The sequence below is a fragment of the Aspergillus aculeatus genome, assembly GCF_001890905.1.
Source record: "Aspergillus aculeatus ATCC 16872 unplaced genomic scaffold ASPACscaffold_8, whole genome shotgun sequence".
Taxonomy (NCBI): domain Eukaryota; kingdom Fungi; phylum Ascomycota; class Eurotiomycetes; order Eurotiales; family Aspergillaceae; genus Aspergillus; species Aspergillus aculeatus.
Genome location: NW_017962983.1, coordinates 135,750 through 150,891, shown reverse-complemented (window position 1 = coordinate 150,891; position 15,142 = coordinate 135,750). Strand labels below are relative to the sequence as shown.

Sequence of the window (15,142 nt, the reverse complement as noted above, 5' to 3'; positions counted from 1 at the left end):
TCTATTTATTATAATAAAGAATCTTTTTTTTAGTTTTGAAATAAAATTCTAAAATAAATTTTTAAATCCAGATTAAAATTAAATTTATAATCGGATATTTATTAGAATTGAGTTTATCTACAGTTAGATCGATATACCAGCAGATAAATTTTTTAAATTCTTTAAAATCTAATATTTAATATCTAATTTTAATTTTATAGTTTTTAAATAAGTTCTTTTCTTCTTTCAAAAATCTATAAGAATATAAAAAGACTTAATATTCTAAAACTTAAGATTTATAATCTACTTTTTATAATAGTATATTCTTTTTCTATAATCTTCTTTTATTTTTAAGAAAGCTTTATTTTCTGATTTTTAAATATCTTTAACTTAATAAATATTTATATTATAGCTTTGCTTTTAATAAAATTTATAATAAGTCTTTTTTTTATTTTAATTAGCTTTAAAAGCAGAAATATAAAAAACTATTATTAATAAATATAAATAAGATTAAAAAATTAAATAAAAAGTAAAATATAGAAAGATGTAATAGAAAATATATAAAAAAATAGATTAATAATTAACAAACTCAGATAAAATAAACTCTATTTATATCCGAAATAAAAAAGAAATATCTTAGATTATATATTATTATTTGTCTATTATTAAGCTATTTATTTATAATAAAAAAATAATCGGTGTTGAAAATATTTAAAATTAGAAAAATTAAAAAAAATTAACAGCTTTTATTTTAGTAATATTTTTAAATTTTATAGATTTATATCAGTACCTCAGATTTTAATAAATATTAATTGCATACAGTTTAAAAAGCATATTCTAATTATATAAATTATTATAGTAAATAAATAAAGACTCTTTAGAATTACTGACTAAATAAATTAAAATAATCTGAAAGCAATCGGAGTTTCTAAATACGTGTGCTATAAATAATCTGTAAGTATCCCAAAGCATATACAGATTATTTACATACTATTTTTATAAAAGCGGCGGTATTCTAATTAAATATGCAAACGGGAATTGAAGCAAAACAGTTCACTTATACACTAGTACAGCTTCTAGCTCTAGGGTTCCCAAGATCGATCGACAGTGGCTGATCTGGTAGGAGTGCTATCCCAAATCTGGTTCATATGATAAGGTACTTTTCAGCAGATGAGCGGGTAATTGACGCCGTACATCTTACTGATCTATCATTGTTTGTGTGATGAACACCAGAGCTATAGTTATATGCCATGTCTGGTGAATCGACGAGATATCTACATTCATTGATCATGTAAACAGGGAATTGGTAACTGAAGCCGGAATATACATCGAGATATTTTATCGGCTCTGGGCCAGCTGCTACATTATGTACAAGTACTTTCTCGTTCACACCAATAGTATAATATAATATTTAATAACAAATTCATGCCGACGAAAGGTAGCTCCATGAACAAACTTCACTCGGAGTCGAACGCCAGGAAATCCTGATCAGTGTTGGAAGATAGCTTACGCTCGAATCCGATCCGTCCTCATTGCACTTATATATTCGAACAAAATAAGCCGAGGAAGAGGACCCACGGCACATTTTGAGTCCCGAGCTTGTGTATTCTCTCAATGTAATTTGATTGAAGCATATATCTCCAGCATTACGTTGGAAATAGAAGACACCGTCTAATGGAAGAGATAGGAATGATTCTAAAAGGGTATTACTACTATTGCCGGCGAACGCCTTGTCTAACAGCCTCAGGATGTAGATTAATGTATGTAGGCCGAAGCGCGTTTGTTTGTAACCGGCGGAGCCAGAACCGCCACACGGATTGGATACAGTCAGTTCCAGACTTCCTGGCAGCATAGAAATGAGCATGTGAGGGACTTTCTCTGGATGATATTACCTGCTATGAGGAGGTTGAGCGTCATCACGCAGGTCGGACTCTGGAAGTTGAACCTTGACTCGACAGATCGTCTCACCAAAGGGGCAAGATTGCCCTAATTACCCTAGAAACCGGGTTTTCGATGGTCTTCGAAGAGCAATTAGTTTCTACCCCTTGACAAAGATTTTCAACTATATGATCAACTATACTCCGGAGTACGCTCTGCCCGGTTTTGTCACTGTGCCTGCGACAAAGCTGGGAAATAATCCCATGACCGCATATACCGCCATACAATGAATCAGTGGCTCCCAGCCATGAAACGTCAACAGTCCTCGATCAACACAACAACCAAGGCCAAGATCCAACGCGACTACTCTTACCTACGGCCGAAGCTCCATGTGTTACATCCAAATTCCAGCCGCGGAATGTGCGCCAAACCCCAACGGTATCATACCGTACCTCAACCGCGCCATTTCTCCTCCTTTAGAGCTATTTTGTCGATCCGAGTCGGAGCTCACCAAGCCACAGATGTATTCCAGGACGCGTACCACTCCTCAAACTCCTGTCATATGGCTTTGAGCCTGACAAAGTATGAGTAGCTTGCCTCGCGTCATCAAGACCGAGCACGCAAGGGGCGATGGCTATGATAGGGCACTCCGAGGCTCCGGAATGCGAGCCATACGACACGCGACGACCTTGTTCGAGCTCGCTTTGAAGTATATAACAGAATATAAATAAGACGCAATGCTGTTTGCTGCTCTTCCTCAGGCTTTTGTGCGTTCTGCTTGACTCATCTATTCTCATCCACGCGTTCTCAATATATCCACAGTCCTCTATACCCAGTGTACATTGCTCCAACCAAGCCATGAAGCCCCAAGCCCTCCTTAACAAACTCGCCCTCCTGGGCTCCGTCCCCTTCGCCCTAGCAGACACCCTCAACATTGTCGCCCACCAGGACGATGATCTCCTCTTCTTGAGCCCGGACCTCATCCGCGACATCCTCTCCGGGCAGGCGGTGCGCACCGTCTTCCTCACGGCCGGCGACGCCGGGCAGGGCACCAGCTACTGGCAGAACCGGCAGCTGGGGTCGCAGGCGGCGTACGCGCGGATGGCGATCGCGAGCAACAGCTGGACGGAGACGGACGCGGGGATCCCCGACAAGGACATCTCGATCTACACGCTGTCGGAGAACTCGTCGATCTCGCTGGTCTTCCTGCACCTGCCGGACGGCAACATGGACGGCACCGGGTTCGCGGCGGACCACAACGACAGCCTGCAGAAGCTGTGGGACGGGGCGATCGACCACATCACCACCATCGACGGCTCCGGCACGACCTACACCCGCGACGAGCTGATCCACACCCTCACTGCCCTCATCGACGACTTCCAGCCCGACGAGCTCAAGACCCAGGACTTCCACAACACCTTCGGCGACGGCGACCACAGCGACCACTACGCCACCGCCTTCTTCGCTACCTCCGCCCTGAACGACGCCAGCAGCCACCCCGATCTGACCGGCTATGAGGGCTATGGCATCAACAACAACCCCGTCAACTTGGATGCCTCGGACATCGAGGACAAGACTAACATCTTCTACGAGTACGCCGTGCATGACCAGGGCACCTGCAGCTCCTCGACGGGTTGCTCGACGCGACCTGAGAGCGGGTGGTTGCAGAGACAGTACACTATCTAGATGGTGGCATTATCTTTTTAAAGCCACCGGTTGAATGTGAGCATGGGGTGCATTGGAGTCCATATTGATTGTGGGATGGACCGTCTGGGACGGGGATTACGATATACACATGTTTTGCTGAGTTGACGATGTTATGCAGATGCTGCTTAGGTAGAGATTGGTTAATGAATGATAAATCGAAGTCACATGGCCGAGTGCTGGGGTGGAGTTGTGTGCATTGGCACGGGGTGAAGGGGAAAACATTCCTCGAATGCATTGACACGAGGTAGCTGTATAGAATTCCATTCGAATACTGTCGGGACAATACCCCTGCGTCATTCCACGCCATGCTGATCATTGTGTAGTTTTATCCTCACAGTATACTTCCACAATAGATGTTAGTCAGGGTTGGGCACTGGAATGTGTGACCCGTCAGCTTGCTTGCCTGTTCAGGCAGAGGCACATTCCATCATCCCCTGACTCAGCTTGTAGGATTTCAGGCAACAATTCAGGCAAATTTCTAGACCACGGCTGGAGGAAGGTAAAGTACCGTGACGGGATGTGACATTTCATCTCACTCATGCACAAGGATTGTAAGCTGGACCGCACAGCATCTGACACAAGCTCAGACTATCTATCTAGCTTACAGCTGTTGAAGAAGTTGCTAGAGTAGACAAATAAGCAGTCGTTTAACAATACTTTGAACATGGTTCAATCGACGTGGCATTTTGAATTGTTGGTGCGATTTAAATTGACGTGACAGTACACTCGTCGGTATCCTTCGACTTCTACGTGACCGGTACAAGAAGATTCCGTACAGCTTCTACCTCATCACAACCACTACCAACTAGTATTCCAAAGCTCGACGTGTATCAAATCCACCATTTTAAGTCTGAGCTGTGACAATGTAAGTGGAACTTACCTGACGCGATGGATCGAGACCAACGTGGCCAATCGGAGGAATGACAAGCGTGATGCCTTTATCAAAGCCCAGTCAGAAATATACTTTATACATTAATTACACGATGCAAGCCACTAGCACTCGATCAAGACGGTAACAGAGGCCGAGCTTTCTACATCGCAGTTAACAAGGAAAAAGGCAATATGTTTGGAATCTATGACGAGGATTAGGATTTGTGTAAGCCGCGGCAAATAAGACCTCAAATTGATCCGCAGCAGGAGAACCCTTGAAGAAAGAACGATTGAATAAGAACGTAAGGTGTTCCAGGCATCAGAACCACACTCGCAGAACAATATGGCAGGGTGAGGCTCTACACCTAGTGCGCAACCTTCTGCACCAATTGCTCCGTCGTCTGGATGGAGTGTTTCAAATGATCAAGCACGAGATTGATGGACTTCTTTTGGCCGGTCACGGAATAGTTTACGCCACCCTGGAATTGCTGGAAGTAGGTCGTGATGCCGATCTGGGTCTGCCTCAGCCGCGCAAGCGTACGGCTAGTGAGCATGTCCATCACAAACTTATTCTCTTCATCAGGCAGTTCGTAGCTCCCTAATCGAATGCGATCGGCTGACAAACTGCTAGACCTCGGGCGAGACCTACTGCCAGCTGATATTCTCGCCGAACGGCTCTTGTCTCCGAGTAAGCTGGGAGAGAGCACCTCGCCACTGGCCAAGAGGCTCGAGCGGCGGGAGCGCTGAGGCGTGTTATGTGTAGTAGGAGTGGGAGGCTCGTGGGATAAGGACACGCGATCGTAGATGACCAGTTGCAACCAGCGAAGCACCAGACGCAGACTCATCGCGAGCAGTAAGAGTGCGACGTGATCTCCGTCCATGCGACAGAGCGAGCACCCGAGCAGCGCGCCCCATCTGATCCGGATATCCTGTGTCGCTTCAAGGACGATCGGGAATGCAATCGGACACGGCTCAGCTTCCCGTTTCCGAAGACACGACAGAGATTCAGCCTGCACGCCCACGCAGTTGCACTTTTGGCAGGGGATACTGGCGTTGGCCCTTGCTCCTGGAGCATCGGACTGAGGTTGTAGTAGCTGGTACGATGAGAGAGGCGCAGGGAATGAAGAATACTCTTCTTCTGAGAACGCCTGTATGTTATTCTGGGCAGAGATACACAAGTGCATGTCAGTGGTCATTCACATTACAGGTCTGAGATTCGCATTACAGAGGAAGCCACCGTTGGACATACTGGAGCGGCAGAAGACGAGGTACCCCCAGATTCAACCAAGTAGGTCCGTGCCAGACAAGCAGGTGCGCTCGAAGACAAATTGGTATGAAGGTCCTGATCCGATAGGGTCGCTAAAGGTGATCTGAAACTGAACTCATCGGGGCGAGTCGTTGTCGGAATCTCGAGATTTCCACCCGTAAGTAACGGTGACTGTGGCAGATCCCAGTTCCATGCCTCGGACAGTCCGCTGTCTTGGGATATATCGGCACCAGACGAGGAATCATTTGTCGAAGGGGGGCCGAATGTCCTGTTTTTGGAGCCCTTAGGTCGACCGATGCGGTTGGGAGCACTGTAGATGCACGTATGTCTATATTTTGTACAGGTCATACAAGGCCGCCCGCCGGAGCATTTCATCTTCATGTTGTGGCATGAGTCGCATGCTAAGCGCACCCTTCTCGCGGAGGTAGACTCCATAGTGTGGCGTAGCAGAGAGATATCTGCCGAGTTTCTAGGAGCCAAGGTCGGCTGAAGGCGTTATCGCAGACGAGGTAGCTATTCAACAAACACTTGCGGAAAAGCCCAAGACGAGGGTGACAAAGGCATACTTAGACCCTAGTCCGGGATTTGCATATCTGCAGAAACCGGACACCTCCGTAAGGGAGGACTACCTGACAGCTGACGTTTGCTGTTGCACTTCTAACCCATTCTTTGCGTCCAAAATTCCCTGATTTCATGGTTCACGACAGAGGATCTACCTCGACGCCAGTGTATCCAATCAATGTGTTGACTCACTTCTCGTCTGAGCACAGTTCGCCCTGACATACGGAGAGCGACAAACCAGAGAGCATTTGCCTTAGCGAGCACCGCCCCAACCCGCCCCAGCCCGCCCGCCTGTACGGCCCAGGGACATATAAGTCAACGTCCGACTGCTGCAGCGGTGGTTGAAACGTTGTGTGATTGGCCGCAAACTTGGAATCATCAGCCAAGCCCCCTGTCCAATAGCAAGGTCAAAGTGCATCAGCTCCTGCAACTGCACTATGATTTCAACCCCAGCAAGGTGTGCACCAGAGATATGCTATACCCGCCAATGATATGTCAGAGAATACTGCGTTCAACCGTGTAGCAACGGTCGTGTTTCCACGCGATTGACTAAATGTTCGTGCCAAAGACAGGACAGCTTCAAACTCCAGGCCTCGAGACTGGCCGGAAAGCAGCCCCTCGCCGAATTTGGGTTGACGCGTGACCGGCACAGGCCTATTGTCTATGTAAGGGGCAGAGCCAGACCGAAGGACGGTAGCATCAACCGTCTCTCCAAGGCTGGTGATCCCCAGTTCCGGAACAGTGTCCCGGTGGACCAAACAGAACACACGGTGAGCATCGATGTCTGCAGCTCAACTCAGACTGTCCCTGCCTTCTTGTTCGGTACTCTCATCCTAATCACAGTATGCTCCTGCGGCTTCAACGCCCTGTAAAGCTGACAGGTGCGCGGCCGCATAGTCGGCTAATGCTTTCGCCATTTCAGAGGCAGAGCCCAGCCTATCAGCCAATGGCAAAGTCCATTGTATGTACTAGGTCCCTGAGAAGACGCTTGCGTGGGGAATTGTGGTATGTGCTTGTTCTGCAACAGCGTTGGGGTAATCTAGTACTTGTTACGAGCGTGCCTCGACGTGAGGCAATAGTCTTGACAAGAAGGACGCTTACGCAGTTGCAGAAGAGGACATCCTATCCTAGAGTATTGACCGATGCAAGCCGATGCAAGGGGTGAGAATAATCACTGAGCCTATCACCAATCAGACCCGTGATGCTCGGGCCGAATCCGCTTATTTGCTGGTGAATTGCCCCGAGCGTTGTGCTGCAGCTTGCATTTAGTGCCAACTTGTCTTCAGACGGGCAGCAGAGGTGGGCTCTTTGGTAGCTGCCTGCTGCATGATCACCCAGCATGTGGTTACTTCTCCTTGTGTTGGTTCTTTCGCTGACGGAGTGGAGCGGAGCGGAGGAACATTGCCGTATATCACGTGGTACCACGTGACCGTCGACTAACCTTCCCTTTTCCACTTGCTTTTCTTCACTTCTTCACTTCTTTACATCGCATTTTGCATGGAACAATTATCGTCTCTCTCACTCACGTGCGGATTAATGATAACACAGAAGGCCCCTTCAGCTGTTTCCTGAAAAGTGGAGACTCGATAAGATAACCGATCCTTAGCCACTGTTAGCTTGGATGACGTGCGTTTGGTTGGCGATGGCCTCAGCCTCGGTTGTCCAAATGGCGCTGTAGTGCGGGGAAACCTAACCTTAAACCCTCTCTACATGCCCTCCTGCAAGGTTCGTTCCTCCATGGATCAACATCTTCACTCACCCTTCATCATGAGCACGGAGGCTCGTGTCCGCAAGCGCATTCCCAAGTCCTGTAAACGGTGTCATCGCCGCAAGCAACGCTGCGTGGGCTATCCGACTTGCGCGGGATGTGAGGCCGCTAACCAGCCATGCTTGCGCTCCGAAACCGTCCCCTCATGGCATCACGCTATGTCCAAAGGGGCCTTGGTTCAAAGAATTGAAATGCTCGAATCCCAATTGGCCACCGCGTTACAGCGCCCATCGCTGGAGCCACATGCCGATCAGGATACGGCGTCAAGCCATCACAACCCGGATCAGTCTGCTGTCCTCTCCCTGTTATCGCTTGGTCGCGAACACAACCATGGGCCAGCATATCTGGGGCCGTCATCGGGCCGGACCATCGCGAAGACCCTAGGTGGCATCGTAGACGATACCGTATGGAACGAGTCCATCCCCATCAATGCTGGTTTCCAACGCAAGGAAAGCATTGCCTCGAATGCCTCTGCACTGAGCAGTACCACATCTCTCCCAGGTCTTGATGGGGGCTCCAAGCTCATCGATGCTTATTTTCGAGACATGCATACTCGACTGCCGTTTCTGGATCGCTCCGAGATCTACCACCTACACCAGACCATCCACCAGAACAATCATGCTGGGATTCGCGGGTTTGAGATTTTCAAGATCTTCATGGTCTATGCCTTAGGGGCCTCGATACTACAAATGACTGATTCATATGACTCAACTCCCCCTCGCGATTTTTGGACTGCAGCATCCAATTCCCACAGCGCCCTCAAATCAACCTCGACATATGCGAGAATTGAGGCAATCATGTTACTCGTCCTATATGATTTGCGCTCAGCCTCGCATTCGAGTGTGTGGTATACGGTAGGCCTAGCAATGCGCATCTGCGTTGACCTCGGGCTACACCGCGAAAGCCAGTATCGAGCGATGCGACCGCACGCTGCCCAGCTGCGGCGTCGTCTGTTCTGGAGCGTATACTTGGTTGAGAGATATGTGTGTTGGTCTCTGGGCCGTCCGTTCAGCATCGCCGAAACGGATATAGATGCTGATGTACCGGCTGACATGGACGACGCGCTCAATGATGATCGACAGGTTGATCAGATGGTGCAGACTCCTTCGGACCCGACGGCGCCAACAGCAGGCCCGAATCTTCGCAGGTTTATTGCTACCATCCAGCTTCAGCGCATCATGTCTCGAATTCACTCTGAGATATACCGTGTCGATCGAGACCTACCAGCATTGATTACTAAAGTACCCCCGTTGATGGCTTCTCTGGAGGACTTCCAGCGGTCTCAACCGGTCATGGCACCCGAGGAATCAACCTTTGTACGCATGCACTGGTATAACTGCATCCGCATGCTACTACAGCGATTCCTTAGCATCCTTCCTAGTGAGGATCCCATGATCCAGAAATGTCTCTTCGTTTCTGGCAAAATGTGCCAGTGCTTCAAGACACTGCGGCAGAGAGACTCATCCGGGTACTCATTTCTTCTGGTCAATTCATTGTTCATGGCTGGATTGACGATGTGGTAAGCTCTGTTGCACTCAGTGGAAGAGCGCGGCTGATCGAAGTAGTCTCTGTCTTTTCCGGGCGCCCCATCTCTGGAGCGTGGCAGTGTCGGACGATTTGCGGGCCTGCTCGTTGGTGATGTTCATGATGGCTGAGCGGAACACCACCCTGCGCAGATATCGCGATGGGCTAGAAACCGTCATGACCAGAGCCATCGAATTTGTGAACAATGCCATCAACACGCCGAGCGAAAAAGTCGCAGGGTTTTCAGCAGCCCCGTCCGGTGAGCCATGGTCCCAGCTTGACGCAGTATCCCATCCTGGAGTTCAAGCGACCCACGGGTCCCATGGCCTTCCTGAATGGTTTGATTTACCCACCCCACCTACTGGCGCTGATTCAATCCCTTACGAGGGACCGAGTCTACAATGCCACGGATTACAAGAGATGCTAGATAACCTGCACTCGTTTGGCGATATGCTGACGGATGATTTCTGGACCGACCTTCCGTGGGCATCAATGGCAGGATAGCAACGAGTAATGGTCGAGAAATCAAGCACAATTCATACATATCATTATCACTACGATCAGGATCATGAAAGGGTCATTCCACATGTCGAAGCACATATGCCGGACTTCCACTGCTACCAGTGCGCAGGGGATAGGGTATCCTCAATACCCAGATCTTCTCTCCTGGACTTGCTTTCCGGATCGAAATAAGGAACCTCACCCACCCCCACGGCCCGGTTCCCACTCCTTGGCCCGAAGCCTTCGTGGTCGCCAGTAGCGGTGTGGAAGACACTGCGATTGTCCCAGATGGCTGGTCTTTGTTAGCACGAATCGAGTCGCAGAATCATATAGACCTACCAATATCATTGGGCTCGTTCCATTTGAACCGCACTTGGAGATCATGCCCGTGGATGATCAGATCGTTGAAATATTGGAGCATGTTCGCACTCTCTTTGCGACTCAATTCGTTGATCTTGGAGGGGAAGGCGCCTGATTGCAGCCCTCGTTAGCATTACCCTTGGGTTCCAGATGTACCTTCGACTCACCAGCAGGAAAAATCGACTTCCACCCGGTGATCGGGTTCGTGCGCACCACCTACACCCACATAGTCAGCACCCCCACCTGCCAGCCACATTCGAAGCAAAGGAAAGACCAACCGGATGAACCGCCACCAACTCATCGCCCACATTGACCGGCGCGCCTCGTTCCCCGGTAAACATCTTGAACCCCCCCACCTGCGCCATTCTGCGGAACCCCTCGCCAACGTGCGTAACCGTGAGCCCCTCCACAAAGGCCCGGTACGGCTTACTCAACCGATCGTACATCTCATACCCGGACGCCCACAGCGTATCCCCGCCGGTGGTGGGCAACTGGATGAGCCGCAGGCTCGAGAAGTCGGCCGGCGCCTTCTCGAACGCGATGTCGCTGTGCCAGACGGCCGCCTGGCTGGTGTAGTCCGATCCCTTGTACAGTTTCTTGCGGCCCTCGGAGTTGATGGTGCTGATCTCGGGGTCCGGGTCGCCGAATTCGCGGGCGTCGTTGGTGACGGGGTGGATGTGCAGGCCGTGGGTGGCGGGGCGGGTGGTCAGTTCGCCCAAGCGGAGGATCAGCTGCTTCTGGAGGGCATTGGTGAGGTTGTCTTGGGCGCGGAAGAAGACGACGCCGCGTTCGGCGACTGCGTGCTTGCGTTAGTGGGATTGGGGGGAGGGGGGATGGGGGGGAATGGGGTGGACGAACTCATGACGGCCAGATCGCGGATGCGCTGGTCTGCCTCTGGACTGTTCAGGATATCGTCGACGATGTTGCAGCTTCCCTTGAGGAATTCATTGCCAACAACTGGGGTTACCATCACGGGGTGGAAGGCGTCCAGGGACCCGCTGGACTGGATGCGTGGATGGGGCGCCATTGTGTGAAGTGGTTAGTCCTTGATGTTTTCTTGTTAGTGTTCTTCCAACTCAATGTGGATAGTTACATAGATTCTGCTCGGAGACTGCATGTCTTATCTATTCATCGTAGGTTTCAACGCGGGTCGAAAGGTGAAGCGTTTGTCGACCGCGCGCATCGGCTTTCGGCGTTTAGATGGAGCTTCACTGCCATGTGGGGCTATCGCCGACTCCCGTCGCGCCCGCGCAGCCAATGTTTGAGGTGCGGCGTGACACCATCTGAGCGTTGATGCTGTGATATGGCAATATTGAGGCGTGATTGATAGTATTCCGTAGCTGCAAATCGTTGAATGGACATCCTGGTTGACTGAGGACACCGCCTCTTGGGATCGTGTGTGCGGGATTGTGTAGCCTTGTTTGCCGCCTTGTGCATTTATACCTGGAATGCGGGCCACGTCCAGGGGTCTATCAGCACATTGAACACAGGTTGTGGCTTCTAGAGCCAAATGGTACTGAGAGTTTTCAAGGCCGGCATTTTTAAGTCTTGGATGTATGTGCTAGGCCCACTAACGAAAGCGCGCGCCACACATCTACTGTACCTCGGTCAATTCGGACCCGAAACTGCCATCTACACCGAAGATAAACCGTCCTCGACTCCCTTACAGATCAAGCCTACAAACACTACAAACCAGCCCCCAGCTCATAAACTCATCTTCATTATTATATATAACGCATATCCCATATCAGCATAGCATAACCCCACCGTCCCCTCATAATTACATCCCTCGCAACCTCGAAGCATTAGTATGTACAACCCTCCCATCCAGATACTATACACCTCCCCACCATCACCACCGAATGCACCTAAAACACGGAGCTGGTGACATTGACCGTAACATTGCGGAACGTGCACCCCTCGGTCTTATACAGACTGGCATAGCGGTCCTCGAGCACGGCCGCGACGAAGGTCAACGCGGCAGCGTGCCCGTTGATCTGGTCAGCGGAATGCCCGCCGACCGTGTTGCGCTCGTAGAGAATGTTGGCGCCGACGCCGCAGTAGCGCGCGAGCAGCACGTCCGTGTCACGGATGGGGCTGACCTCGTCGTTGATGGCCTTGTAGGCGTAGACGGGCAGCTGGGGCACCCCGTGGTAGCCCATGTAGCCGTCGCGGTTGAGCACGTACTGCACGCGGGGATCCTGGAAGGTGTCGCTGCCGTTCACGAAGTAGTTGTAGATGTTCTGGCCCGCGAAGAAGAGCTCCGATTCGCTCAGGGTCAGGTTGCGCGCCGCCAGGAAGGTGGTGCCGTTGTAGGGTCCCGTTGGGTTCAGTTGCGAGATCAGGAAGTCGTAGGTTACCGGGTATTGGCTGGCGATGCCGAGAATGGCCTCGGGGACGAGCCCGGCCGAGAGCGTGCCGGTGACTGTGTTCATCACGTTCGTGATGTTGGGCGTTAGGCCGCCTAGGGCGGCGCCGGCGAGGGTTAACTCAGGGGCGTATTGGTTCTGGAGCTCCGTAGCCCATTCGCTGGCCAGCGCGCCGCCGGAGTAGCCCCACAGCGCGGTGCGGGTGGTCGCTGGGCCCAGGGCGTGGAATTGGGTGACCCTTGGGTTGGAGGCGGAGTAGAGGATGCTGCGGATCGAGTCGAGGGTTGCGTGCCCGGATTGCACGCCCGCGGTGAAGGAGGCCAGGGGCCCTTCGTAGTCCGGCACGTTGACGTACCAGCCTTGGCTCAGGGCTAGGGAGACGTCCGTCGGTGGGGAGCTGTACATGGTGTAGCTGGGGCTGGCGTCGAGGTCGTTGGAGTCGTAGGCGATCTGGTACGAGAGCAGCGCGGTGCGGTTGTCGCTGCCCGTGCTGGGGTTGGTCGGGATGAAGACGGTCGTCACCGCCCACGAGGGGTGGTATTGGCTGTCTGTCGTGCGGTAGACGATGTTGTACGCCGCCGAGGCGTTGCTGACCAGCGCCGTCAGGTTGCCGGGAGCCGGGCGCAGGCGCAGAATGGTGCCTGGGAGGGTGCTCTCAAAGCCATTAGGGGCGCTATAGAAGGGATCCTCGGTGGGAGGAAGCACTACAGACGGGCTGGTGGTAGGCAGCCCGTAGACAAGAGGGAGAATACCCCCGAGGAGAGGGAGGAGACGGGCCGGAGAGAGCATGGCGAGAAGGGGATGAGGGATTAGGAGGGGGAAAGAGGAAAAGGTGGGAGAAGAGGACAAAGTACGGTGGCTTTGGGGGGGAAAGCTGTGTTTATGTGCTGGGCGCTGACCGACAATCCCCGCAGGTACGGAAACACTAGACGGAAGGATCCAGTTCCTTGTAAGAGAGCAGTTCAGTGCGCAGCAAAGCCGAATGACATCAAACCTCGTGTCGGGCTTCAGGCAGCCAGTCAAAGTGGGGAATTTCCCTCGGATGGCCCGGATCCATCATTAATCAGTAATCATTTATTCCCGCAACCCTCAGGCACTTTCGGTCATTTTCAGCTGCGCAACGAGATTGGTCAGTTCAACCTTGCTGGACTCAGCCGCAGCTTGTTGCTTATTATTGCTTGGCGTGGTGTAAGCTGGAGAGCTGGAGACTGGAGAGCTGCGCCCGTTGGGGAGGGAAAAAGATAGCGAGCGATCAGGGCTCCGGCCTTCCCGTGACTCCACTCCAGGCAGAGATGCTCGCCCTGCCTTGGAACTGCGATCCCTGGCTAGAAAAATTATGTCATTTCATATTTGGAGGTATAATCCATTGTAGTATGTCTCATTGCTCGACAGGAGAATATCTACTCCGTGTCGGAACTTCGAATCCTCTGGTAGAGATGGAACATGTTCAGAACAATCGATTGTTGCGCCCCGGCGGACAAGAAGAATGGCGACCAGTTCGCCAGTACCACTCCACAGCGCCAAGTGGACCTTCTAGAAGCACTACACACAACCCGGAAAAGTCGGTTTCACCCGCGCCCAATCACAAGTCTCATCATCGCAATGGGTTTGGGGTGCGATAGGGAAATGTATCTTGCGACCACCGATAGCAATGGGTCATGACCTCCGCTGCCTCGGCTGCCATGACCTGGTTTCCTGCGAGGGACGGCACACCACAACGTAAGCGTCGGACTTTCTTCACTCAATTATACTTTGGGTTGCTGTCCGGCAAACTCACTAAGTCCAATCGGTCAGCTTCTCCGGAACAGGCACAGAGAGAATTCCTGGTCTTGTCAGCAGGGTGATCCCACCTGCATATGGTGTGATAGCGCTAGCCTTCTCCGCACAGCTTCCCCCGCATGCCGCTGCTGCTTTTGTCGAGGATTTTCGGGGCTATCCCTGCTGATCTGACATGTGAATGAACTCAGTCATCGATATTTTCTGATCCTGTCAGTAGTGCTCGAATTATGATTGATGATTTTGCACGCATATCTGACACCATGTGCAGTTTTCCATTCGTGCCGCATTTTTGTCTTGCCGATTATGCGGTGGGTCGCATAGGTAGGGCCGGCTTGAGAGATTCCGGAGACCGGGGCATTATATCTCGGTATTATTGATCGTGCACCTCCACTCAGTGCTGATTCTTGTCCAATCAGTGCCCAATTGATTCGTTATTCGCAGACAAGAACTAGGTTGGCGATGTGTAACAATGAGATAACCATGAAGTTCCGCTTTAGCAAGCAAGCATCAATCAGAGGCACAAGCCAGTAAGCATACATTGTTTGCAGGTATATTGAAGGTTGACACAGTGCCGAAAAT

General features: G+C 51.0%; 4 protein-coding genes across 4 annotated transcripts; 2 read left to right on the top strand and 2 right to left on the bottom strand.

Moving 5' to 3' along the window:
• The first annotated feature begins 2,913 nt into the window (after positions 1–2,913).
• ASPACDRAFT_119184 (uncharacterized protein) lies at positions 2,914–3,778 on the top strand. The gene has a single exon (XM_020196227.1). The coding sequence runs from the start codon at positions 2,959–2,961 to the stop codon at positions 3,541–3,543; it is 585 nt and encodes a 194-aa protein (XP_020055957.1). The 5' UTR covers positions 2,914–2,958; the 3' UTR covers positions 3,544–3,778.
• A 3,984-nt stretch (positions 3,779–7,762) lies between these two features.
• On the top strand, positions 7,763–9,981 carry ASPACDRAFT_1880925 (uncharacterized protein; the record flags this gene model as incomplete). The annotated part of the gene is made up of 3 exons (XM_020198221.1): positions 7,763–9,549; positions 9,596–9,793; positions 9,831–9,981. Exons 1-3 carry the CDS (start codon positions 7,973–7,975, stop codon positions 9,979–9,981), a joined length of 1,926 nt encoding a protein of 641 aa, XP_020055956.1. The 5' UTR covers positions 7,763–7,972.
• ASPACDRAFT_1869511 (TauD/TfdA dioxygenase family protein) lies at positions 9,958–11,530 on the bottom strand. Its single transcript, XM_020197935.1, has 4 exons — positions 11,274–11,530; positions 10,670–11,211; positions 10,395–10,509; positions 9,958–10,347 (listed from the first exon to the last, which is right to left on the bottom strand). Exons 1-4 carry the CDS (start codon positions 11,440–11,442, stop codon positions 10,172–10,174), a joined length of 1,002 nt encoding a protein of 333 aa, XP_020055955.1. The 5' UTR covers positions 11,443–11,530; the 3' UTR covers positions 9,958–10,171.
• Positions 11,531–12,112: 582 nt separating this feature from the next.
• ASPACDRAFT_1869509 (uncharacterized protein) lies at positions 12,113–13,618 on the bottom strand. Its single transcript, XM_020197934.1, has one exon. The coding sequence runs from the start codon at positions 13,571–13,573 to the stop codon at positions 12,284–12,286; it is 1,290 nt and encodes a 429-aa protein (XP_020055954.1). The 5' UTR covers positions 13,574–13,618; the 3' UTR covers positions 12,113–12,283.
• Between the last annotated feature and the right edge of the window lie 1,524 nt (positions 13,619–15,142).

Excerpts from the sequence above, each read along its gene's own strand:
- ASPACDRAFT_119184 (XM_020196227.1), top strand. The coding sequence starts at position 2,959 with ATGGCGATCGCGAGCAACAGCTGGACGGAGACGGACGCGGGGATCCCC.
- ASPACDRAFT_1869509 (XM_020197934.1), bottom strand. The coding sequence starts at position 13,573 with ATGCTCTCTCCGGCCCGTCTCCTCCCTCTCCTCGGGGGTATTCTCCCT.
- ASPACDRAFT_1869511 (XM_020197935.1), bottom strand. The coding sequence starts at position 11,442 with ATGGCGCCCCATCCACGCATCCAGTCCAGCGGGTCCCTGGACGCCTTC. Across the intron at positions 11,212-11,273 it reads CCGCGATCTGGCCGTCATGA|TCGCCGAACGCGGCGTCGTC; the intron begins GTTCGTCCACCC and ends GCAAGCACGCAG. Across the intron at positions 10,510-10,669 it reads GTCTTTCCTTTGCTTCGAAT|ATCAACGAATTGAGTCGCAA; the intron begins GTGGCTGGCAGG and ends TTCCCCTCCAAG.